Source organism: Montipora foliosa, chromosome 2 (genome assembly GCF_036669935.1).
Source record: "Montipora foliosa isolate CH-2021 chromosome 2, ASM3666993v2, whole genome shotgun sequence".
Lineage (NCBI taxonomy): Eukaryota > Metazoa > Cnidaria > Anthozoa > Scleractinia > Acroporidae > Montipora > Montipora foliosa.
This window is the reverse complement of record NC_090870.1, coordinates 3168991-3192743: the sequence shown is the minus strand read 5'-3', so window position 1 is coordinate 3192743 and position 23753 is coordinate 3168991. Positions and strand designations below refer to the sequence as shown.

Below are 23753 nucleotides of genomic sequence, written 5' to 3'. Positions count from 1 at the left end.
ATTCAGAGCCCCATCCCTGTGAGTAGAGATCATCATAGCTGTTGGATGTGTCCCCCCTGACATACCACTAAAACTTGACCTGGATATGTTAAGTGCCTTGGAACTGGGCTTTGGTTGCTTTCTGCAACCGGGAGAAATCAAGTCTCCCTTATTTATCAGAACATCCTTAAGCGCTCTCACTTTGTCCTCCCTGGGACAATACACCATGAGTTTGTTCAGCAATGAGTTAGCATCCGCTGGCGGGAGGACACTTGGAATGCGTGACAGAAAGCTAACTTGAGGCTGTCTGTAAGGCACACCATTCTGTACATCAAGCCACTCAACAAGCCACACTAAGAGAGACCCATCAACAGGATGGACAGCAAGGAGCGTGTCAGGGCTATTGAACCAATCATGAAGAAGGTTGACTATACAGGATGATACAACTACAGCATAAGTGTTTGATTCTTCGATGGCACTAATAGTGTCTTCTTGAAGGTGCTTTAGGTAATCTAAAGGTGTCCTTGCTCTTGGTGAAGGTGACATTCTCAGTTCTTTAGCCTTTTCATGGGAATGTTTATCTCTCTTCCGGTTTACAACTGGAGATACTTGAAAAGAAAACATAATATTGTATTAGAGAGATTTAACATAATTATAACAGCTGCTCAGGTCTAGCAAATCTTACCCCGTGTTTTTTTTTTTCCTACCTCTACTTAATCTTTTGCAGATCTCTAAGTTTTCTGTGTTTTCCCCTCTTTTAAAAACTGAATGTTTTGCACTGAATTGTTAGACAGTAACGATTCATGACCTGTGAACCAAAATGTTTCACATTGTTTCACAGATCACACTGAACGAAGAGGAGGGAAGAGAAAACTAGCATTCTTCTTTTTGTGTGAAGATTACACACAGATAATGAGTGTCAAAGACTGTGAATGAGGTTTTATACCTTTCTTGTTTTGGGTAAAATCCCTGAAGGGCTACAAAGCCAATTTATGTCTTTTTGTTCTACATGCTCAGATTCAGACAGGATCAAACAATAAAATCGACATACAAGTTACTCACATTTAAGAAAACGCTCTACATCGTCATCACTTGGCACTAAAATTTCTGCTTCACTGTCAGTGATAGAAGAATCTTCACTGATATCCATACTTTCAACTTCCAGAGCAAGAACTGGAGCTCCAAGACATGACTCAGCAGCCATGGTGAACTGGATTTCTTTGTTGTTCAACCAGTGAAGAACAAAGCTGCTGTGATTTTCACTTGAGATTGAATCAAGTGACGACAGTATTGGAATGTCACTCAAAGCATTCACTGCAGCAGCTACATGAAATTGCAAAGTTGAGCAAAGTTGATATCGCAGTAATGGATCAGCTGACATTTCTTCCTTTGCTTGTCCTTCCCTTAAATGCCACAAGCACTTATTGCTATTTCGCTTGGAAGGTGAAATTGGGTCATTCCGGTCGCATTGTTTGACTGTCTCACACCAAATGCGGCAAACGTTATCAATGCAGGATGTGAGTAGGCAGTTTACCACAGTGGAGCTGAAAATGATGTAGACATAGATGATTAATCAATAAAATAATGCTTGGTAGCTTGGATTTGTTTTTCTTGTTCTCTTAGTAATCAAACTGGGCAGGAGAGGATACAATAAAATTCAAAGAGCAATACATCTTGCCAAACTGACCAATCATAGCTAATCTATTATTGGAATACACGTGTAATATCCTAATAAACACCTTCAGGAAAAAAAAAGCTTCAAAAGCAACAACACAACTGTTGCCATTTTCTGTCAAATTGACCTTGATCATGAACACTTTCAACTTGCAACATTATTAAACTGAAAATAAATAAATACAAACTTTTGATTGGTTATGTTCTTGAAAATTGGTGTGTTCGGTGCAGGATCATCGCAAAAAAAAAGTAAACAACCAAACAAAAACCAATCACCATAATTCATATTAAATTTGGGTGCATCGAGACTGTAGTGCAAAGCTTTGAATCATCAAGGGCTTTTGGTGGTGTACTTAACAATTGTGTATTGTAGGCATTTTACGTACACAGGCATGTATTTGCTTGTTTTTCGCCATGAAAACCCAGTGACAGGTCCGGGATGAGCCAAGTAAATAAATGTGTAGTCCAAAACACCACTCCCTTGAGACTCCACCTCATCATTTCTATACCACGGATTGACTGAAAAAAAGATAAAAATGCTGTTTTCAATACTAAATATAGATCAAAAGTCATGCAGGATAGAACATTTGAAGGTATTGTTTAATGATTGCCTGGATCTGTGAGTTGTAAGATGGACTTCATCTAGTGGTACTTTTTTTTTCAAATGTTGGCCAAGAACATTGCACTTATAAAAATTCAATTTTCAATAGAGAAACCTATTAGATTGTCATTCTAAGTGCTATCTTTATTAGGTAACATAGAGACCTTGTAATGGAAGTGAGCCCACAGAGAGAAACTGACCAAAGTTGGATTTGAACCCACAACCTCCAGCTCTACTGACTGAGCTAAAAGGTCAGACAGGAGGAAGTTGTGGGTATTAGACATCTTATTTCACAGCAAAGAACACATACAAGGAATGACAGAGAGTTAGTTTTTTTGTCAAACAATGGCCATTTAACACTTGTACGTGTACCGGTATTTTAAGAGAGATACATGGAGTTTTTTGGAGTCAATTTTTTAGGAGTTCATCCATGACTATGGGAAGTAGATTCTGTAATAATATTCTGATATTCCTGAAACACATACAGTCACTCTTACCTTGATTATTGTCAAACCACACTTTTATGAGTCGGTCATGCTTGAATATAACAAAAAAAGAAAATAAATAATTCTTTAAAGTATCTTCTAATTAAACTGTACAAATTATTATAAAATCACAGATTTCATACTTTACACTCTCATGTATCATGTCTTTGACATGAAGTTATCCTCAAAAAAGAAATTATCTATATCATGAAGTAACTGCTAATGGCAAAAACGTAATGTGTTGGAGTTTTGATATCAAGGCTACAGTTCAAAGCTGACTTCTGAAGATGGCATAGTTTTGTTTGTCTTAACAATGAAAACAAAGAAGAGAAATGTAAGAAGTTCAGCTGTCAAAAATAAATTAATGTAAAAGAAAGGAAAGAGACATGAGAGTGTGGTACCTTCCCAACAGAGGAAAAATATTTTCCATCAGGAGAAAACTGCAACAGGTGGATTGGTACAGACGGCCTGATAGAGAAATTATAAGAAATCAATAATGATTAGTGAACAATCTAAGGTTTACCATACTGCAAAAAGAAAATGTGGAAATTTTCACCCATTTGGCATTTTATCTGGCCCATTTTGAAAAGAAAGCACTGTTTCATTTGTTTCATTTAAGACCTGGATGTTGGTCTGGCTGGAATGGAAGCCACAACTGCAACGATTCCGGGACAAGAGACTGCTAGAATAATAATTATTAGGTTGTTTTAATCACAAAACAATACAGCGCCCAAAAGCAAAAATGATTTTTCGTGCCAGGCCTAATGGGCCGACAGAAACCAGAACCTTGAGTCTTGGTTTACAATCACAACAACAACCTCCAATCGTACACCCCTGTAGTCCAGTGATCCGCTAACATTTAAGTCACTGGTTTGTTTTCATATTAATTTTACTGAAATTCGGGCAAAGATCACTAAACTAAACTCTTGTGATTAGGTTTCAAATTTGAAAATTTTAAAACATACTTGCAGGCCCAAATGCAAGTCCAAGACACATTCTTTTCAAGTTCATTCCTTTGCTGTTGGTGATGTTCACAACTCCACAACTGAATAAAGTCACCACCAATAAGCAATCTTTTCCCTTAAATACAGAATTAAATGGAATTAATAGATGGCTGGCACAAAAAAATCGAAATCCTCCTTAAGAATAGCAATATGCAAAACTACTCACAACTACAGCTGTACACCTGTCAGCTCTTCCACATTATAACAATTATATGTCTTGCAACTGTTGCCAAGCACCAAAACATTAATTCATGCCTACTGACCAATTTCTCATTCCTAACTGATAAATGAAAGTTTCTTTCTCAGAAACTCATTGAAATTTAAAATTTAATATTAAATTTTGGCAAATAATAATCCAGTCATTAGTACGATGTGAGCCCTTGACACCATTACAGTCTCAGTGACAAGCCGCAGCTACACTAGTGATTTTTCGTTTGCATCGCCAACAAGCAGTGGTGGCTACATTTAGTAACAAATTTTTCACAATTCATGCAACCTCGGAAGACTGAGTTTGAATTTTATTAGTCAACAAACAAAAAAAAGGAGGACGACAAACACTGCGATTTCCTCCGCAATATATGTCCTTTTGATGGACAAAGAAAAACAGAGGGAGAAACCAGGAGGTTTTTTCCATGAGCGAAAAAGTTTATTCCATAAATTTAATTGATTTTGAATACTGCTCAGCATCCATCATGTGGTAAAAACCGAAACACTGATGATGTTCTTGCATCTGATTGGCTCGATAATCCCTGGACATATCACAAATTGTCACGACTGCAAGGCAAAATGTTGCAATGCGGCTACATGATTGACAAAGTTTGCAACTTTATTGCAAAAAATTCAACTCATTCAATTTCTTGCAATTGTGCGAGGGTTGCTACACAGGTGATTTTCACTGTGCACTGGCGATGCCACAATTTTTTTAAAAAATCGCATCGCCATCGCAAGCAAAAATTTCCTCGTGTAGTCCTGGCTTGAGCATCATAGCTGCACAAATAACTGTGCAATTGCACTGCACTTGCTCTACCATCTGAACTATCAAGCCATCTGGTCACTTGCAGTTCTCAGTGAAAGTGAAAATCGCAGTTATGAAGCAACTTGAGCACTTCCAAAAGAAGAATAAAAAAATCGCCACTTCAACAGGACTCTCCAGACAATTTTACTAGTCAATGGGGGCAGTCCAGGGCAGTTCAGATGTCAATGGGTTTATATATAGATATGGTCATGTGATACCCTGTTTTGACAGATGTTAATTGACCATAACATGGATGTCTAATATAAAAGATGTATGCTGTAAAGTAGCTGGAGTATGCATGCAAAGCTCCACTATTATCATAGGCTGTCATCATGCTTGATTCCATTCCGGGTCATCTTTATCGATGTTTGTTCATCAAAGAATCTTCAGAAGTTTTGAAATTTTAACCCATTCACTTCTCTGCTACCCCAGAACACCCCAGTTGACGAGTAAAATCGTCTGGCATTAGACAGAGTGAAATCTGTCCCAGCCATCAATGAACTAAAATGGAAACGAAAACCAAACAAATGGCTTAAGAAAAGTTGCCAGGTATACTTTTTAAAAAGAATCAGGCTGAGGATCGATACTATTCAATGGTTCAAACTACAAATACAAGAATACTGTAATCTGTAAGTACAGAATGTATTTATACTCAGTCTAGTGTAATTCAGCTGCAATTTGATTTTACAGTATAGATGAATTGTTTTTACTTTCAAAATTTACCTTCTCTATTCCATGACAAACAGGTAATTTTGAAGTTTAAACACAATTCTGCAGAATTTTCCCAATGAAAAGGAAAGCCCTGCAAAAATATGAAGTAAAGTAACCAGGTATTATAAAGCTAAGGAAATCCATTCTAAGACCCAGCCCCAGTATCAAGTTTCATGTTGTCTGCCCATGGTGCCAGGAACAAAATACAATGTAAGGAACAGGTACTAGTTATATTATGACAGATGTAAGCTATCCTCCACTTTTTTTTACTCTGTTTTGAAGACTTTGGCTTTCTTTTGACATGAATCCCAAACCAATAAGAATTTCCATACTGAGAGCAATAAAACTATGGAAATTTTCAATAATACATAAATCTCTGAAAGCATACCTGGTTATTACTGCCTGATGCTGATCTTGCTTCAAACAAAATAACCTGCTTCCCATAAGATGCTGCAATCTGTCGAAGGAAAAACATACAAACAATCTGAACATGTACAAGTTTGACGGCTTTGTCTCAAAATCTCCTAATTTGATTTTTCACATGACTCAGTGCGAAGAGACATTTACCAGTCAGTGTACTTGACTAAAAGCTGTGCCAACAGAAACGTTCATGCTAGTACCTTTCCATCTGAATCACAACAGTCAATACAACTGACTTCTTTGTAGCCATACAGAGATCCAGAAATAATCTGTACACGAGTGAATCCACTGAGAAGAATAACTACATCACAACCTGATGCATATGCCTGCAAAAAATCAGAATGCCCAACCATTAATTTAGATGTCACTTTAAAAAAAAAGAAAATTTCTCATGATCTGTCTTTCTCATCATTGAACAATATTTATTTATTTACTTATTTTATTTTATGTAACAAATTCGCACCTGACCCAACCCGTAATAGAAAAAAACAAAAGATCAAAAACACTAAACTAGAAAATACGGTTCAATAGGGTAGAAACCAGAACGGACTTATGAAACGTTTCAATATGTACAACTAGTAAATACATGTATGTTCAGACGACGACAATTAGGACAAACTAACTAATAAGAGTGAATGACGTCTTGGTTGAAAACAATGGTAAGTCTCTTATAGAAAAATGACAGAAGTTTCTTCTTAAATGATTCTAGCAAGCTTTCAGATTTAATTGATGATATTCTGCATTGTTCAAATGCAAAAGTTAGCTTTACAGGCTTTTCTACTTTTTACTGGGTGACCACAAATTTTCATAAGTTAATACATGTCTTATTAAAAGTCTTTTAAAAAGAGAAAAATCTTTCTTCTTATTTAATAAAACATGCTTCACATTGTTTGAGCGTTCACTATACAGTACTGTACAATTTTGAACAGCATAATATTATTATTTTTATCCTTAATTCCAAAATAAGCTTTCTGGAAAAAAAAGATAAGAGCTTATATGCGCTTAGCTAAAATTGTCTTTAAAAAAACAAACCATAAAGGCCATATTGAGAAAGAGGATCATGATATATTATCGGTGAATCAAAGTTATTAATAAGCCTTGATGTAAGAAAAATTGTGGTACATTGCAAATCCGACTCGTGATAAAAGCAATTTAAGCCAAAGTAGAACGACAGAAGCAGAGTTTGACCCACTGAATACTTGATATACAAAAATACAACACCTGACACAAGAACTGCATTAATTATTGTTGTCGTGTATAACAAAAAAAGTATTTTGCGTTGTGAAAAAAGTATGCACTCTACCGTAAAAGGATGATCATCCACGCTTCCCACAGCGATTGCTGCCTTATCGTCGAAAGTGTTCGCTGCTCCAGTTAGTACCTGATGGAGCTTCATGAGTTAGAACTCACTAACAAGTAATACTTCTGACTGACATCAAGAACTTTCCCTGGTTACTTCCCACAAACGCCGCCATGTTTGCCTCGACTTGCACATTCGCCAAACTCGTCCAAGGGTCTGGGATCAAGTTGTCAGTGGTTGCTGCCATTAGTTGAATTAGAAATTAGAAATTCGAAATGGCGGATTTGTGCGATAAGGGTAATGACTGGGATTTTTTTCGTAGTTTCGCTGATGTTCCATTGACTCCACCCGAAAAAAGAGATATGTGCACAAGATGCAAGTAAGTGTACCTTTGTAAAATAAGGTAAGAGCCCAGGTGATCTTACTTCATTGCGCACCAGTAAGTGGCAAACTAATAATCATGAAACAGCTGAGCTCAGATGTTTTTCTCTGCATATATGATCCGCAATTGATAAATGACATTTTGATTTTGCAGGAGACCTCTTTCAGTGTGCTTGTGTGCTCATTTTCCATCGACTTTTCTTCCCATTTCAACAGCAATTCACGTACTACAGCATCCTCGTGAGGTTGGCTGTATTTGAGTTATTTGTTGTTGTTATTATTATTATATTTCATTTGAAAGCAGACCCAGTGCGAAGTTTTGGACGCAACCTAGATAGGACCGGGTTTACGTTGTTCTTTTTGATTGGCTTATTTCAATCAACTTTGCAATGATCCACCAACTGTCGACCCCACAAATTAATTTCATATTTGCATTACTCTGTTATCACTGGTGTATTGTTCTGATTAAAGTCCTTGTATGACTGACAAGTGCCTGTAAAACTGGGAAATTGTCACAGTATGTGGTATTTCATCTGGTGGTACCACTGTGTGCCTTGTTGATTTCATTAAATAATGTAATGTGGAGGGGAACAAAAACCCAAATGATATCTGACTTGCATTAGCGTCTTCTGAGCAATCAAGCAAACAAAAATTTGCGCTTGGGCTGAAAAATGGGCTTACTTCCAGTGAAATTGTAAACCCTATCACAATGGTTATGTCATAGGTCATGAAATTTCAAGCGGCTGTCGCGTAACTGCTGCATTTTAATAGGTCTTTGTATTTTTCGGTGTGGTAGTGAAAGATCTGAGTCAGTGCATGAAACACCTTCTTGGCAGCTTGCTCCTTATGACCGTGAATCAGAACGGACTAAAGATTTCACTATATGGTGACATTTTGCTGCAAGTTCATCATATCCCACTTCCATATTTTAATATTTTAATATTTCAGGAATCTAGACTCTTAACAACAGTCCCTTTATTACAAGCTTGTCTTCCTCCAGAGAAAATATTGATAAGGAGGGGAAGAAGATTTTACAAAAATGACCATCCAGATCTGCACAATATGATAACTAAACCAACAACATTGCTTCTCTATCCTGGACCTTCCGGTTTGTATTTCCAATGTCAGTTATACTGGTATTATATAGTTAAATGAAATTTAACATAGTTTACGACCGGGAGCTAGTCTGGTCAGTAGTGTTTTGCAGGCGGTTGTTAGTGTTTTGGCCGTCTCGTAGCGTTTGCAGCAGTCTTAAGGTTGTGGGAGCCCTGGGGCTGACCTTGTCCAGCGGTATTCCTGGTTAGTGCATGCGTTGTTGTCCCATGTGTTTGCAGCGTGTTTGTTGCTCTGTTGGCGCGGCGTTGTGAGTCGAATTAGTAGTTTAGTGTTTCTCGACGTTCCCTCCCTATCCCCCCCCTTTTTATTCTTTTTTATATTTTGTTTATTTATTTATTTATTTATTATTATTATTTTTTTTTGTCTTTCCACTGAGCTATCTGGCTCAAGTGTGAGGGGTGCCTGAGGGGGGACCTGGCGTGGGGGGCTCATGGCTTGGTTGCGGGTTGGGCAGGCCAGTCTAGCGCCTTGGGGATGTGACTGCAGTTGCAGCCCCCAGGCTTCTTGGGCACCTACCCTCCACTGGCGCCTTGGGTGTTATGTACATGATAACAAAGGACTTGATGAAAGACAAACAGGGAGATGTGAGACCCGTAAGCAAAAACACGAGTTTGGAAGGCATGTTTACAAGTATCCAACTTCACGTTGCTTGTCTATTGGCTGTCATTCACCCTTGTCACACGGCGGCCATATTGTCCCGGGAGACCAAAAAAGCTTTGTTTTACCACGCCAAGCCTCACCTCCATGGTTTCCACTGCGAGGCTTTTTTGGTCTCCTGGGACAATATGGCCGCCGTGTGACAAGGGCGAATAGGTTTTTTGTCATCTGCTGCTGTACCCTTAATATTATTGAAACCCATTATAAACAAATGTTTCTCTTTTGTCTGAAAACTAATTTTTCAGATCTCTTAAGTAATCGTCATTCTTTTCAACTGCACTTCATGATCTGTTCTTACTAGTGTTTCCTCACCCTATCCCTAACCCTAGTTTTTTGACGCAGGGATTTTCTCCAATCTGTACAAGGCAATGTATAATTTTTTACAAAAAATTAATACATCTCTCTGACGAAAGGGCTAACACTCAAAACATTGGCTTTCCAAATCTTTCTAGGCAGTAATTCGACCTTTATCAACTCGTTTGATAAAACCAAATTTTCATATTTTTACAAGGGATTCATATGAACTAATCCACAACTAAGAGATTTTCTTTTACAGCTGAAAATATTGAGTCACTTGCACAGCTTTCTCCTGGTGAACATTATGATGTTATTGTCCTCGATGGCACATGGCGGCAGGCCAAAGATATTTTTAACAACAATCCATTCCTATGCCAGGCCAGGCAGGTAAGCTTGGGATAATATTTCACCAGTAACAATAAATTATTGTAGTAAAAACATGTTCTTATTTTTATCAAGAAAATGGGTGCGACGTGGGTTGGTTCTTTTCCAGAGCTCAAGTGCTACACGGTCAACGTTTGTATAAACGTAACCTTTCCTTGTACTTGTACATGTTCATTGCCGTGACTTTAGCTCAGTCGGTATAGCGGCGGAGATCTAACCCGAAGGTCGTGGGTTCAATTCCCACCCTGGTCAGATTTTTTCTCTGTCCTTGTGTGGGCCCATTTCCATCAGTAGGGCTAACGCTCACATGGTTCGTATGGGATAGAAATCTAGCACTTCACATTACACTCTATTCAGTTAACTCTGTTACACATTACTTATTGTTACAGAGGGATGATGTTGTAATTTTTGTTTGTTTAGGTCCAATTACAACACGACAGCATCAGCGAATATGTGATCCGAACGCAACCCAACAGCAAAAGTTTATGCACCATAGAAGCCATTGCCTTGACTCTATCATTTCTTGAAAACAATGATGAAATTGCAGAGGTGAGTTCTGAGTTACTTCATTGTCATTCATCTTAAGGATGCAGTCACCTATAGCTGTAGCTTTAAAAATAAATTTAATATCATTCTGGTGATCTCATTGTTTTGATGTTAGACATTGATCCGACCTCTTAGAGCTTTGTGCAAAATCCAGTTGGATCATGGAGCTGTAGTGCACTTGAACAAGGAGCATGAAGACGAGATCTTGTTACGAATGTAAGTTAATATGCTGGAAATGCAACAGCTGTCACTTGAATTGAGTACATGTAAAGTCTGAAACCAAAGCCAGGATTTTCTCCCCTTTTGTTCTTCAGAATTCAAATAATGTTTGTCCCTTAAAATGTTTGGCATTGTAAAATGGCCAGAACCCATGTTAATACTGATGGCAAGGTGGACACTGGCAGTATGGCAATATTTTCATGTACTAGACCATCATGAGCAGGGCAAAAAACTTCCACTCGTCCGCCCGTCCGAGACAAGTACTCTCGTATCTCAGATGAGCGGATTTCCAAAAATACTTGTCCTACAGGACGAGTAGAGTTTGCTGAAAAAAATAAGTTATTTTCTACTGACAGAGGTTTGAGTTCCCAAGCATCTCTGGACTTTGTAAACTAACCTGAGTTTCGTGAGTTTTGGTTTCTTTTCACTGCAACTTACCCGTTTTTGTCTCTGTTTTCCGAGAATATCTAGCTCTGTTGTTTCGGTAAAGACAGGGATCCGCATTCCATATATGGAAATGACGACCTCATTTGAGACAAGGCTTCCTTAACACTTGAACGAGGCGATTAACCGTTGTGGCAAGATAAGTGTAGTTGTGATAAGTTTTGTGATCATCAGATGATTTCCTTGAAAACAGCCTCAGAAGATTGGCAGGACTTACTGTTTCATCTTAGATCGCAATTTTAATGCCTCATAAATGTGCTGCATTTTGTCAAGTTGTGTACTGTACATAAAGAATGTGAGTGATCCCCGATGTGTGTGTATGAATGGTTGTTGTACATATTAAAAAGTGCAAAGAACAACAGAAATTGATATACAGGTGTAACTGTTAAAATAGAGACTTTGGTACAAAACAGATTATGCAATTTCTGCGTTTTTTAATGATATTTTGTTATTCACTTTAATAATTTTTTTGGACAAGTGAATTTAACTTCCGACAACCAAAATCTGAACGTTGCTCGTCCAATGGACAAGTAGAATAAAAAAAAGTTTTTTGCCCTGATGAGACCAGTTCTTTCGATAATTATCGATTACAGGACACAATTCCGTGAAAAAAAAGTAGCTGCATAGACCTTGTTCGTAAATGGCACCCACAAAATTAATCTTTTGTCTTTGTGCTAATCATCCTCACTGGTTCAATAATCTGCAGCGGGCTGCACTTTTGACGTCATTGATTCAATATGACGAAGTTTCTTTCCAAATTTGGTGAACAGCAGCTAGTTATGGTGAATTATGCGTGTGGTTTTAACCAATCAGATACAGGGGAATATTTTGAATGAATAATAATTATGTTTATCTCTAAACAACTGAATCTTGATAGCCATATTGTTAGTTTTGGCCAATGAGGTAAAAAGGTTGTTTGTTATGTTTTCTGTTTCATCTCTTTATGTACAGCTGTATCTATTGGCTAGAAGACACACAACCCCTGCCAGCCCAAACTGTAGTATATGAACCTCTTAACCATTGTGAAGAGAAAGGGAGGTACTTTTCCTCGGCTTTTTTGACACCGGACTTCGTTTCGTCGTCAACTTTAGACACCCCTTTCTCAGTCTCAAACTCGCGTGTGGTCCTCTCGCTCGTCTTTGCATTCGATTCCTCGCAAGTTCAACTCGCGTGTTTAACTCGCACGGTACCTATGGTGATGACACGTCGTCTTTCTTCCTCGGGTACATTTTTGTCATCACATTCGTTTGTAACGCGCGCACCTTAAATTTTTCTCATTTCCTTACGCATTTTTCCTTTCTTTCCAATGGTGATACTCCTTGAGAACACTTTGCCTACGTTTGTCTCAGGGTGATTCGAGAATAAAGTATGAACTATCAGAAGTCTGAACAAAAAATGTTTTCAGGGGACAATTTTCACTGTTGTTTTTTATTGTTTTAACTAGGGAAAGGCAAGAGAGAAAACAAAAGCAGCGGTTAATTGATGGAGAATCGAAAGAGTAAAAACAAACTGCAGAAAAGCACTGAACAGAAGTAAAAGTTAAAGGCAATTTTGAGATTTTAAACAAATTTCGTTTTTGTTTCTTTTTTTTTTTTTAAGGGTTACTGAAAACACTTTTTCTTAATTAAATGTTTCGTTTTAGTCCATTTCATACTCGTGGAATAGTCACAGTGTATTCCGTCTTGGCAGCTGATCTATTTCATATATCTTTCATTATTGATCTAAAGGTGTTTCAAACAACTTGGCGCTCAAGAATGGTGGCGCATAAACCTTTCTTTAAAAGAGCCATTTTGGCTTGAAAATCAATTAAAATTGGGTTCCATTATATTTATTGTCTGCAATTTCCATCTGAATAAAGAATGCATCTTCCCTATCGCTTCAGGTCTCATCTCAGGTTTTTTACCGATGTGTAGCTCGCAAAGAGAAACAAACTATTAAACAACTTATCGGTTCCTTTCCTTTGTGATTTTTTTCATAAACTTCTTATTTGGTTTATTTGGTTCCCATCTCGGGACAAAACCAGACTGGAATCTTCACACTTGGCACGAAGAGTCCTGTAACGGTAACCACTTCTAGCAACCGAGCATTTTCAAGTGGTATTTGGTGGATTATGCGCGCCCTCGCTTTCAGTTTTCAGGGCTCTGAGAGACTCGGTTTTGGGTCACGGGGAAGTACATTCGTCATCGCAAGGAAGTGAATGTGAGTTAGAGCCTGGAGACGAAGCACGACCCCTCCCACTCTGTCTTTGAATGATCTATACCTCTGTTATTGCCTTCGCTTTGGCACTTTGCGCTTTAGCGATTAGTTCCGAAGTCTTTATAATTCCTTTACTGACCCCTACCCCAATCAAACTACCAAAGAAGCCCCCTACTAGGGCCCCAACAACAGGTACCGGTATGAGCACCTGTCCAACAATGGTCCCAGTAGTGCCTCCTATGAACTGACAGCCTGAATCACAAAGCTTTCGTCTGACGGTCGATTTAAACTGAGAATTGCTGATCAAGCCCTTGTCACGCTTTATCTTTGCGCGCGTGACGCTACCAGCAGTTAATGCAATGTCGACTAAAACTGAAATAGCAATACCAGCGGCAGCTTGTCCGAGAGCCATTGCCGCAGTTTCTATGCCAACCGTCGCCGTGCTTTCCGCTGCTGTGGAGGTCACGACCGTCGCAGTCTCAATGATCACTTCCTTTACAGAAAGCGCATTTTCAGAATCACCACTGGCCATGTTAGCGTGGGCACTGATTTCTAAAATTTCATCAACAGCTCGGAAAAGTGCATCTATTTTTGCGAGCCTTTCTGGGGCAGACGATGTGATGTGAAAAAACGCCACATCAAAAATGTCATCGAGATAACCAATGATCAACTCTTCCTCCATGTCTAATGTTACTTCCTCCTTGGGGAATTTATTTACTAGAAGCCAAACCATTAGGTCAGATGCCGGCTTGCAAGCCGGAAGTTGTGCCAGTAAATTTCCGGAATACGACGTCTCCTCAAATAGAAAATTTACCACTATCAGATCTTCGTCCTCATAAATTTTCGACTTGTCGCCATCTTTTCCTTTTTTGATGCTGCACAGCCAAATAAGTACTGGGTGGTGAGGATCAATATTTTCCTGCAGCGAAAGCAAGGATTCTGCCCGCAAGACGTGTTCTAAAATCAAGGTTAGCGAATTGAAATATTGATCGCATATTCCATCGAAAAACCTAAGGCGAGTCTTACGAGAAATGTTTGAAGGTAAACTGATTTCGGTGCTCTCCACTCCCGCTTGATTTCTGGTGGTGATCTGTACGATAGCGTTGCTTTGTTTTCTTGATAAACTGTGGAGCGCGTCGTCCTTCTCGTGAACCAAAACACATCGCTGGCACGGTCTAAGGACTGCAAACCTGTCCACTTTCTCACAATGAGCTTGATCGACAGGATTTTCGTTGAGATGAGCCGGCTCAGTGAAGTCCCGAAGTAAAGAAAAATCGTCCTTTTTCTTCTTCAAGAATGCAACCAGAGAGCTAACCGCTTTCTTCATAAGACAAGAGTTGTCTTTTGACTAAGTTTATTCTTCGTAGGATCGATTGTTAACTACATATTGTCATGTAGAAGAGACCACCACTGTGGCCTTGTCTTTTCACCTGCCTTTAATACTGCACAGCACTCTGGGAAATGACATTGTTTTGCAAAACATGATTGGAGAGTGTTTACATCAAAAGCGAAAAAATGCATTAAGAAAACTTCAATCTCTTCCGCTCATGTCTAGATTTTACGATAAATTCATGTAAAATTAACGAGCTTTGTTGACTGATAATAAAAGAGGGAGTTTTAAAATGAATTTTTCATAGACAACTGGAAAATATGGTCTAGAGATTTGCGGTATGAAAGTATTTAAGACACTTAAAAGTTTCCATGCTGTTACGTGAAATGAAGGTAGCTTTTCCTTGCCGCCATCATTGAGAAATTAAATTGCTCTGTTTCATTCTAAGATTCTATTGAGTCCAAAACGAAAATATATTCTTTTTTTTCCTTTGTGTTAGACTCTTCGTAAATGTGGTGATTCAAATTAAATTTTAAGCGTGCGAAACTTTTTTGAATTTCAATCCTTTTCTCTGAGGCAACCGACGATCATAAGGCACCATGTTTTAAAATTCAACGAATATCACTCTGTTGCAATCTTATTAATCGCTCTTTTTGAACATAAACAGTTCAGCACTGTAGTTCCTAGAGGGAAAAACTGTTTTCTTTTGATCTACTTCGATTTTGATTTTGATTGTTTTTATCTTAAAGCTTAGTGAGACAATTAAACAAATTATAAGTTATTTCGCGTCAAGAGAAACCATAATTATACTTGCGTTACATATGCACGACTGATTTTAATTGGGAAATTTTTGTCGGTCTTGGCTAAAACAGATTTATTATACTCGTGGATATATATAATTATGTTAGGAACCTCAGCTTCCACCATAATGCATATGAGTGCGTGAGCAATCGAGCTCGATCATGTGTCCCCAATATCAACAATAAGCTGATACAAAATCTAAAGATTAGGAGATAAGCCCCTTAAAATGATAAACAAAGATCGTGTCCCATATGATAAAAATCACGAGATTTTAATTATGATAACAAAGAAGAATGCAATCCTCGTTGGGAAACTCATGAATCGTTTGCGAAGACCTTTGAAGAAGCAAAATACAAAGACTCTTTTCCTAAGACGTTACAATACGATGAATCTTCATAGGGCAATGTTTGAATCCTATCTATCGAACAAAAGTATCTAAACAGTTGACATTATTTCAACGTGAACTTCTAAAATTTACATTCTTGTATATTTACAGAAATTATCCTTGTTTAGCATGTTTGTCAAAGGCCGGTCAAAACTAGAAAACTCGATCAACATTAATGTCTTTGCACCTTCGTGCTTGTTTGCCCCCAAAACTGGTTTAATCGAAAAACTCAGAGCAAGTAGTAGAATTTGTTGTGAAAAGGTCAAAAATGAAAAAAGGGCATGACAGAGGTGATCACGTGACATCGTGGAGAACATGCGCCTCAGCCTCATTATCAAAACGAGTATGTACATCCGGGTGGTCTGTAAATGCGTCCAATTTATTACTCTGGTGGCAAAGGTGGGTGTAACTTATGCCACTCTTCAATTGGCTTATGCGGGGACAGAACGACTGCTGTCCAGTGTTTTACTTCGTTAGGCAATGGTGCGTCCATTGCAAGCCTCACTTGACCAACTAACTCATTTCCACGAATAAAATCGTGGTAAAGAACGTTGAACTGCACACCATAATTCTCGAGGGTACAGGATGTGTTTGTAGCCACTTCAAAGCTGAATTCCGCTTCAAGATTAAAACTTTTCCGTTTGGGTTTGACTGGAATTTGTTGGATTATTTCATTTTTGTGCGTTAGCTCCACCGTTACAGAGGAATCTAGAAAAAATGAAAAAAATCTGTGAGTGTAGAGATAAATATGATTTTTCTAGGTTCCGTGAACAAACAAGTTCCAATAAATAGGGAAAATAGACTCAAAAGAGTCCTCCTGAAAAGAGCTGCTCAAACCTGAGCTTTCTTAATTTAATAATTTTTATTAACATCAGGATGATATTTATAAAAGATACTGAGCTGTGACAGTTTCCCCAGTGGGGACTCGGACGTCCGCAGTTGCTGTTCTGGTGCTTCGATCTTATTGGTTCCCGAGGCGTTAACAATCGCAGTCCCGTGGCTGGCAGAGTAGAAAGACATCCTCGGGAAATAATCTTCAGACAACCCGTCATATAACCTCATCTTCGTAGGTGTTTGAAAAAATATTTGAAGAAAGGGGGTAAACATCGACAAATGTTGCAAGGTCTATTGATCTTTTCTATTTTTCGGTAGGAAGGCACTCTATCTTATGCCAATTACTGAAATCGATTACCCCATCCTCTCTCTTGGGCAAAGCCCTGAGGCTTTTAAATTTTAAAAAAAGTTAAAATAAGAACAAATGTAGGATTTACTTTTAATTGACATGGGGAGATCTTTCAGTTTCATTATCACGACTTGGAGTCGGGAAGACGTGGCTAGGTGACAAATAGACACAAGTAGTTCGCCAGTACACTGAAAGAAACGAAGCATTGTCAGTTTTTTAATTCAAAAATTTGTAATGAATGTTAGAGTTCGTGAAGAGCTGCGTGTTATCTCCATACGTAAGCCTTTACTCTTCTCCTGAACTTTAAAATCACTCGTGTCTATAAAAAGCGATATTAAAACCTTGCAGGGTTACCCAATGTTTCTACTCCTCACTCTAAGTAAAAATATAAGGTTGCAAAAACCCTTACTTGAAATTCCGGAAACGCTAGCATCAACTCGTTTGCTGTGAATGCGTGACAAATATCAAAACAGAGCGCGCATCTCCTGAATACAATTGGTGAGAACAAGGTTTTGTAATTAAGTCCTTTAAGAACAATAGTAATTGTCCGACAGCTTTCTCGAATAAAGAGAAACCTTTTCTCCGCTAAATGCAGTGCTTGTCCCGGTAATCCTGTTACCACTCTATCGAGTTTCTTTGCAAATTATAGTTCCTTTTCAGTTAAATAATCCACCCTCCACTCCTGTATCATTTGTGTCTTATATTAAAAATAATAATAAACTTGACTATTGTCGTATAAAAAAATAATAAAATAAAGTCCTTTGCCAAGGCGACTGAAAAGTTTAACCATTTGCAGACGTCACTCCAGACCAACCTAGCAGTGGCCGTGAATTCTTTGCACACATTGCGTGCCTACCTTACCTGACCTCTGTTGCCTTTCGGGAACAAATCCTTTTGGACACACTCCCCGCGTAGGACTTCTTCATCGCCCAGGTCAACCACCAATTCTCCGATCAGTTCGTATCTCATGACGCCCATTCGATTCAAATGCATTAATTTGAGCTTCAACTGCGACTTTCTTAACTCTGACAAATAAACACTTTCGAAAACAAATGTCTGGTCGAAAATCGGGTTGCACGTGTTCTTGATCACCTTACTATCACGACGGAGATGCTTCGACGGAGTTTTGAGCGACAACTTTACAAATGAGTTTAAAAATTTGCTGTGTTTGAGTGGGAGACCCGTAGCATTGACTAAATGCACTTCGAGCTCGTGTTTTTCTCTGAGATAAGTCACTTTAAAACAAACATTTCCACATCTCTCAGCTGTCCGAGACGTCTTCCTTGTTGTCTTGTGTTTGGAAGTTTTTTCACTCGCAGAAGTCTTTCTCGGCACATTCATTTTTGAATGCGGTGCATTTTTGTCTACCGTCGACACAACTGAGTTGCGCATGTGCGCAGTATGATCGGGTCCTTCGTCTGTGAGAGAATCACGTGACAGGCTCCTGCTGCTATCCGATCTGGCAAAGCGGAGTGTTTCTGCCGTCCTTTGGTTTCCGGGCCGACAATGCATTGATAAACTTCGTTGTGAAAATGGAGGGACCACTGAAGAGCTAAACTTTTTCTTTGGTGTTGATTTTTCTGTTTCTGAAACAAGAAACGGTAACCGTGATTTCATTTCGTTTGAAAGAATGACTTTAAGTCTTGTGGAGTAATATTTTGGTCATCGAAGCTTTCTGCTTTCCCAGCAGGGATTTTGGTTTGCCACTAGATGGGAAACGCACAGCAATCATTCTTTCAAGCGTCTTGTGGACTCTTCAGTCTTAAATAGATTGTAGTATCACATTTCTCTGCACTATGATTTCACTTGTTGTTAAAAAAATGAAGCAACTGATTTCGTTAACCAAATTCGCTCAACTAGTTTCAATACCACCTTACCATCCTCTGAATTACCACTACCATCGAAATACAACGATTCGCCTCTAGTGCCAGTCTCCATGGGCTTTTTCAACTTGCGATCAGACTTGTCGAGGATACTTGATGCTGTGTCCAATCTTTTGAAGGGAGGGGGAAAGTTTTCCTCCTGTTGACGTAAAGAAATATGGCTGAAGTAACATTATAGCTAGAAACGTGGGATAAGAAAAAAAACGCCTCCCTTTATCTGAAGAGAATTTGCAATTCTGTTTTTTTTTCCGTTGCAGTTGTAAATGAGCAAAAGTTGACATGCAACGTAGAACGTTTCCAGATCTCAGTTTCGAATAAACTGAAACTTTAAGCAAGCCTACCTTGTTGCCAGGGCCTACTCCGCCCAAAATTCAACAGATTGAAGGCCTAGGTACATTGCAATAGATACAGAAAACAATAAACAACTTTCTGGAACAAACCAATGTCTTAATCCCATTTTCCGCCCGGATTGATTTACAAACTTTTTTTTACGCTGTAGCGCATTCTCGTCCTCAGAGGCCGCGATTCTTTCGGTCAGGACCAAGAATAACGACCTCTGGCTGGTTCCGAAGTACGCGCAGTCTCTGGGGGGTCTATTTTGGTAACAGTTGACAGCTACTAATTGTTTCAAGTTTCTGAGATTGCGCAGACGAGCCGGAAGTCCGTGATTCGCGGACTTCCTGGTTCGGAACCAGCCAGAGGTTGCCAGAGGTCGATGTTCTTGGTGCTGACCGAAAGAATCGCGGCCTCTGGGGACGAGAATGGATGTATCTTAGTGTCTACAGCGTTTGCGCAGTTGACACAATAAAGCAACTCGAAACCTCACCTTGGAATCTTTTCTTGACTCAAGAAGACTCTCGGTGGACCTCCCTCTTAAAGATACATACTGCGTGTTGTCAATTTCGCCATCTTCCGCTTCTAGTTGATCTTGAATCAACAGCGGTACAAAGTCAACTGGTTGTGATGATATGACTAGCTTCTGCACTGTACCATTAAGAGAAGCTGATATCTTTTTTTGTTTCCTGTACTGCCTTCTCCAGTTCAGATAACATTTTGCCACCAAGAATCCAATAACGGCGCACACGACTGTCGTTCCCACACCGATCGATATCACGATGCCCAAAGACACTGGCGATGAGATAAATTTCGATAAGAGAGCAATTAAAAAAGAATAATCTTCTCTACAGTTTTGATAGCGGACGGCTTTTAAACACGCGCGAAACACCACGCAACTTTCGTCGCTAATTTCTTGCGTCGCCCGAATTGCTTTCATGCGTAGGAACGCAGGGCATCAAGAGTTTGGTCAATAACAATACACTGTACCACCCCATGCGTCCACTCCTTACTCCCTTATAGTGGAATGTCCCTGGTCGGATAGGTAGGGTCTATTTTGGGATCAGCTGTGACAAGAGACTGTTTAGATTGTTTACGTTGCAACTTAAACCAGAGCACAGGTCATGAGAAACATGTCGTTTACGCTGAAACGGAGGCCGTCGCTATCGGTGACGAGGAAATCCCCTGGCAGAAGGAAACGATTGAAGGAAATAGTTATCAAAGGAAATAAAATCCCCCCTCGGCTGATAAAAACCGTCCAGCCGGTCGTTTCAATGTATATAATCCCAATCTAGGCTGGTCCCAATTTGTCTACCGTGCTTATTCCCCTATTCTTATCGCTGTTTTTGTTGGCTCTGAACACAAAAATGAAATAATTGACATACATGTGTTTAGATTCCTTCAAATAATATCATTTGCCCGGATATACCGATAACAATTGCACTAAATTAAGTGGCGTTGCTTGTTTTTGCATACCCCAAACTGCACAGGAATTTTATGCCCGTTAAAAAAATCAAGAGTCGTCGACTTGTTACGGTAATAAAGGGGCAACCAACGATCGGTTTTCTTAAAATTTGTTGGAATTACCGAAAATGGTTTCGACGATGCTTTAAAAGCTCCTTTAGTGAGTTTGTAGCTGCCCTTCAAAATGTTTACATCTGTCCGGGTGTTTTAGGGGAAATTCGGGCCCGTTGGATGGATAGCGCTATCCACCGGATAAATCAGTGTCAAAACCAATAGAGTTATTCAGCGGATAGTGATTTATCCGGCGGATAGCGAAATCCATCGCTTGAACTGACTTCTCTTCACTTATGAGATAATTGTTGCGCAATACACTGGCGACAAGTCTTCAATGAAGAATCTAAAATCTCGGTCTAAAATATGCCAATCAGTGCTTTCCTCTTGATCATTTTGGATTTGAGAACATTTCTCAACAAAGGACAAACAACTTCCATATAATTATATCTTTTGGTATATTTTGCACAACAAAAAAACATGTTATATTGTTGAGAGTCAGCAGTAACTAACTCTAATTGTGACTTTTCTAGAAGATAAAGTTAAATAACTCAAAAATTTTGTATTTTCTTAGTAGACGGCGTTTGAAATTTCTCAATTAAATTTAGTATTCTCTTCAATTAAAAAGGATGCAAAAAGTAGGAGACCACATCACCGCATTCTGTTTTTTTTTTCTACTGAAGAAAGTAAGGTTAAACAGGCTGGTAGAAAAGTTTTCAAGGTTGCCGACTACGTAATGAGAACACTCGTGTTCATGCAGAGTGCACACTACACCGACGAATTCCCCCTTCAAAAATCTCTGAACTCACCTGCCATATTCAAGTGATTTAACGCTTCAACTAGGAAACTCTAGCCAGTGATTTAAGAAACGTTACTGGCGGTAACCATTAAATTGCAGAGTCGTTCTGCAAATTTTCATGTCGTGCCAGTTTCAGATTAAACGGATCAACACACCAATTGCCTCAATTCGCGGCGCGACCTTGCCTTCAGTATTGACACACGATATACCCTCCCAGTTTTTTAACGGTGTCCGGTTTACGTAAAGTGTATTTTGCTCCTCGTAAATTTTGAATTCTGCGTCATTACAGCAACCCGTTCTCCACAATTACCCATCGAAATTTCACTGATCTGAAGAGAGTGGAAACTTAATGCGCTGTGGACATTCCTCCTCCCTTATTAGGCGTCATTAGTTTAATTGGATGACGTTACATTTCGTGTTTATCTGCTATTTCCGTTTTGAGATTAAAATAAACTCCAATCGCGCTGGAATTTCAAACATACACAATTTATTAACACCTTTGGAGTAGAATGATATCCTCTTCACAATACCATTTCGATCATATCCAGTTGTGTAAATGCTGGAAATCAAGGTATAATCACCCAGAATACTGTGATTGAATGAAAGCGGATAAAACTGAACGCTGTCTTAAGCAGATCTAATCTCTTTGCCTTATTTTTTCATATGGATACATTTATGTACATGACACTTTGGTGCTTGTAAACGTATCTTCACACTTCATTTCCTGTACCCTGTTTTATCACTAAGAGTTGACTAGCTTCAGGTCTTGCATTTGACCCGTCAAATTTGTTTGCTGATAGAGTACTTGACATCAGGGCGAACGCTATTTGTACCTCATGAAGGTAATTATGTAAAATAAATTTTAAATATTCTGTCCATTCCAAGTATTTCTGTCTGTCCAAGGTGTACATCTCTTGATTGCTTATAAGCCTGACCAGCTTACATCTGGTGTCACTTAACTACCTCCCTAATCATCGCTCAGAACAGCTGAAGAGTATTTATATTCACAACTAATAAGGTCATTCAAAGACAGACTGGGGCACGCGTTGAATTAATTTATTATGAAGAATCCCGGGGAATTTTAGATAATTGCGTTCCTTGCATGATTTCCTTGACGAGCCCTTTGCATCTGTGTAGAAAGGAAAGAAAGTTATGTATAGCCAACCTCTTTCCGGGTCAAAATGTGACTGTATGGGGCTGCTGTAAACTAATAAAATCTGTATTACCGTGTGTCGTAGGTGTGAAGAAATGTCGAATTAAAAGTTGATAAGCGGAAAATCTTGGTTATTTTACGAAGGTAGTTACCATGGAAATTACCGTCTGTGTTTTCAAAATGTCGGCAAACTTTCATTGAATCCCTGGACATGAGAAATCAAACAGAATTAACTGAAGAGAGTGTAGTGTAACGTGAAGTGCTAGATTTCTATGTGAGCGTTAGCCCTACTGATGGAACTGGGCCCACACAAGGACAGAGAAAAACTCTGACCAGGGTATAAACATAACCTTTCCTTGTACTTGTACATGAGAGATCAAAGGATTCGTTATTCAAAAAATTAATTGAGCATATTAATTAAAGTGGCATTTTTTATTTTAAGTGAAGCGATGATCCTCGCAGTTATGAACGCAATTTTGGCAATTGGGTAGAGAAGAGCCCGAAAGATTCAGGTTCTCAACGGGGTTTTAACCCGTGATCTGGTGATACCGGTGCGACGCTTTAACCAACTGAGCTATGAAGCCATTGACGTTGGGAGCTGGTCATTTGCGGGCCCCAATGTTTCCTTGATCAATGGATCAACGATGGAATGATATGGGAACATTGAGGTCCGCAAGTGACCAGCTCCCAACGTCAGTGGCTTCATAGTTCAGGTTAGAGCGTCGCATCGTTACCGCGAGGTCCAGGGTTCAAACCTTGTTGAAGTCCTGAATTTTTGAGGCTTCGCGTTCATAACTGCGAGGGTCATAGCCTCACTTGATTTCATATCCGCAGTTCAATATGATTCATTTCATATAACATTTCATTTTTGAGTTTTTATTCTCTCAACTAAATCCACACGACGCGAACTCCATCTGCGAAATAAATTTGAGATTGAAACGC

General features: G+C 39.0%; 4 protein-coding genes across 5 annotated transcripts in view; 1 reads left to right on the top strand and 3 right to left on the bottom strand.

Moving 5' to 3' along the window:
• The window catches only part of LOC137992076 (dmX-like protein 2), a 41003-nt gene extending 33606 nt beyond the window's left edge, over nucleotides 1-7397 (bottom strand). Inside the window, exons 1-10 of the mRNA XM_068837167.1 lie at nucleotides 7193-7397; nucleotides 6090-6215; nucleotides 5858-5926; nucleotides 5482-5560; nucleotides 3705-3819; nucleotides 3141-3207; nucleotides 2752-2791; nucleotides 2040-2172; nucleotides 1042-1523; nucleotides 1-587 (exon numbers count right to left, since the gene is read on the bottom strand). The exon at nucleotides 1-587 is cut by the window's left edge and continues 2103 nt beyond it. Coding sequence (XP_068693268.1) covers nucleotides 1-587; nucleotides 1042-1523; nucleotides 2040-2172; nucleotides 2752-2791; nucleotides 3141-3207; nucleotides 3705-3819; nucleotides 5482-5560; nucleotides 5858-5926; nucleotides 6090-6215; nucleotides 7193-7285 — 1791 coding nt within the window. The 5' untranslated portion in view covers nucleotides 7286-7397. The remainder of the gene's footprint in view (nucleotides 588-1041; nucleotides 1524-2039; nucleotides 2173-2751; nucleotides 2792-3140; nucleotides 3208-3704; nucleotides 3820-5481; nucleotides 5561-5857; nucleotides 5927-6089; nucleotides 6216-7192) is intronic.
• Nucleotides 7398-7422: 25 nt separating this feature from the next.
• Nucleotides 7423-13184, top strand: LOC137992081 (tRNA-uridine aminocarboxypropyltransferase 2-like). 2 transcript variants are annotated; one of them, XM_068837173.1, is made up of 7 exons: nucleotides 7423-7568; nucleotides 7725-7815; nucleotides 8519-8678; nucleotides 9900-10027; nucleotides 10445-10573; nucleotides 10686-10786; nucleotides 12678-13184. In XM_068837173.1, exons 1-7 carry the CDS (start codon nucleotides 7465-7467, stop codon nucleotides 12733-12735), a joined length of 771 nt encoding a protein of 256 aa, XP_068693274.1. In that variant the 5' UTR covers nucleotides 7423-7464; the 3' UTR covers nucleotides 12736-13184. The 2 variants fall into 2 exon arrangements, with proteins under 2 accessions (XP_068693274.1, XP_068693275.1); XM_068837174.1 differs by lacking the exon at nucleotides 12678-13184 and adding an exon at nucleotides 10885-11019.
• A 167-nt stretch (nucleotides 13185-13351) lies between these two features.
• On the bottom strand, nucleotides 13352-14884 carry LOC137992080 (uncharacterized). Its single transcript, XM_068837172.1, has one exon. It carries the CDS (start codon nucleotides 14754-14756, stop codon nucleotides 13488-13490), a length of 1269 nt encoding a protein of 422 aa, XP_068693273.1. The 5' UTR covers nucleotides 14757-14884; the 3' UTR covers nucleotides 13352-13487.
• A 681-nt stretch (nucleotides 14885-15565) lies between these two features.
• Nucleotides 15566-22016, bottom strand: LOC137992078 (synaptotagmin-7-like). The gene is made up of 6 exons (XM_068837169.1): nucleotides 21669-22016; nucleotides 19838-20139; nucleotides 19006-19150; nucleotides 17990-18714; nucleotides 17217-17316; nucleotides 15566-16653 (listed from the first exon to the last, which is right to left on the bottom strand). Exons 1-6 carry the CDS (start codon nucleotides 21673-21675, stop codon nucleotides 16328-16330), a joined length of 1605 nt encoding a protein of 534 aa, XP_068693270.1. The 5' UTR covers nucleotides 21676-22016; the 3' UTR covers nucleotides 15566-16327.
• Between the last annotated feature and the right edge of the window lie 1737 nt (nucleotides 22017-23753).

Coding starts and splice junctions, on each gene's coding strand:
- LOC137992081 (XM_068837173.1), top strand. CDS start 7,465: ATGGCGGATTTGTGCGATAAGGGTAATGACTGGGATTTTTTTCGTAGT. Junction 8,679..9,899: donor TCTCTATCCTGGACCTTCCG/GTTTGTATTTCC, acceptor TTTCTTTTACAG/CTGAAAATATTGAGTCACTT. Junction 10,787..12,677: donor GACGAGATCTTGTTACGAAT/GTAAGTTAATAT, acceptor TGTTTTAACTAG/GGAAAGGCAAGAGAGAAAAC.
- LOC137992080 (XM_068837172.1), bottom strand. CDS start 14,756: ATGAAGAAAGCGGTTAGCTCTCTGGTTGCATTCTTGAAGAAGAAAAAG.
- LOC137992078 (XM_068837169.1), bottom strand. Junction 19,151..19,837: donor AGTCAAGAAAAGATTCCAAG/GTGAGGTTTCGA, acceptor TTACGTCAACAG/GAGGAAAACTTTCCCCCTCC. Junction 16,654..17,216: donor TCTCCCCATGTCAATTAAAA/GTAAATCCTACA, acceptor CATTTTTTCTAG/ATTCCTCTGTAACGGTGGAG.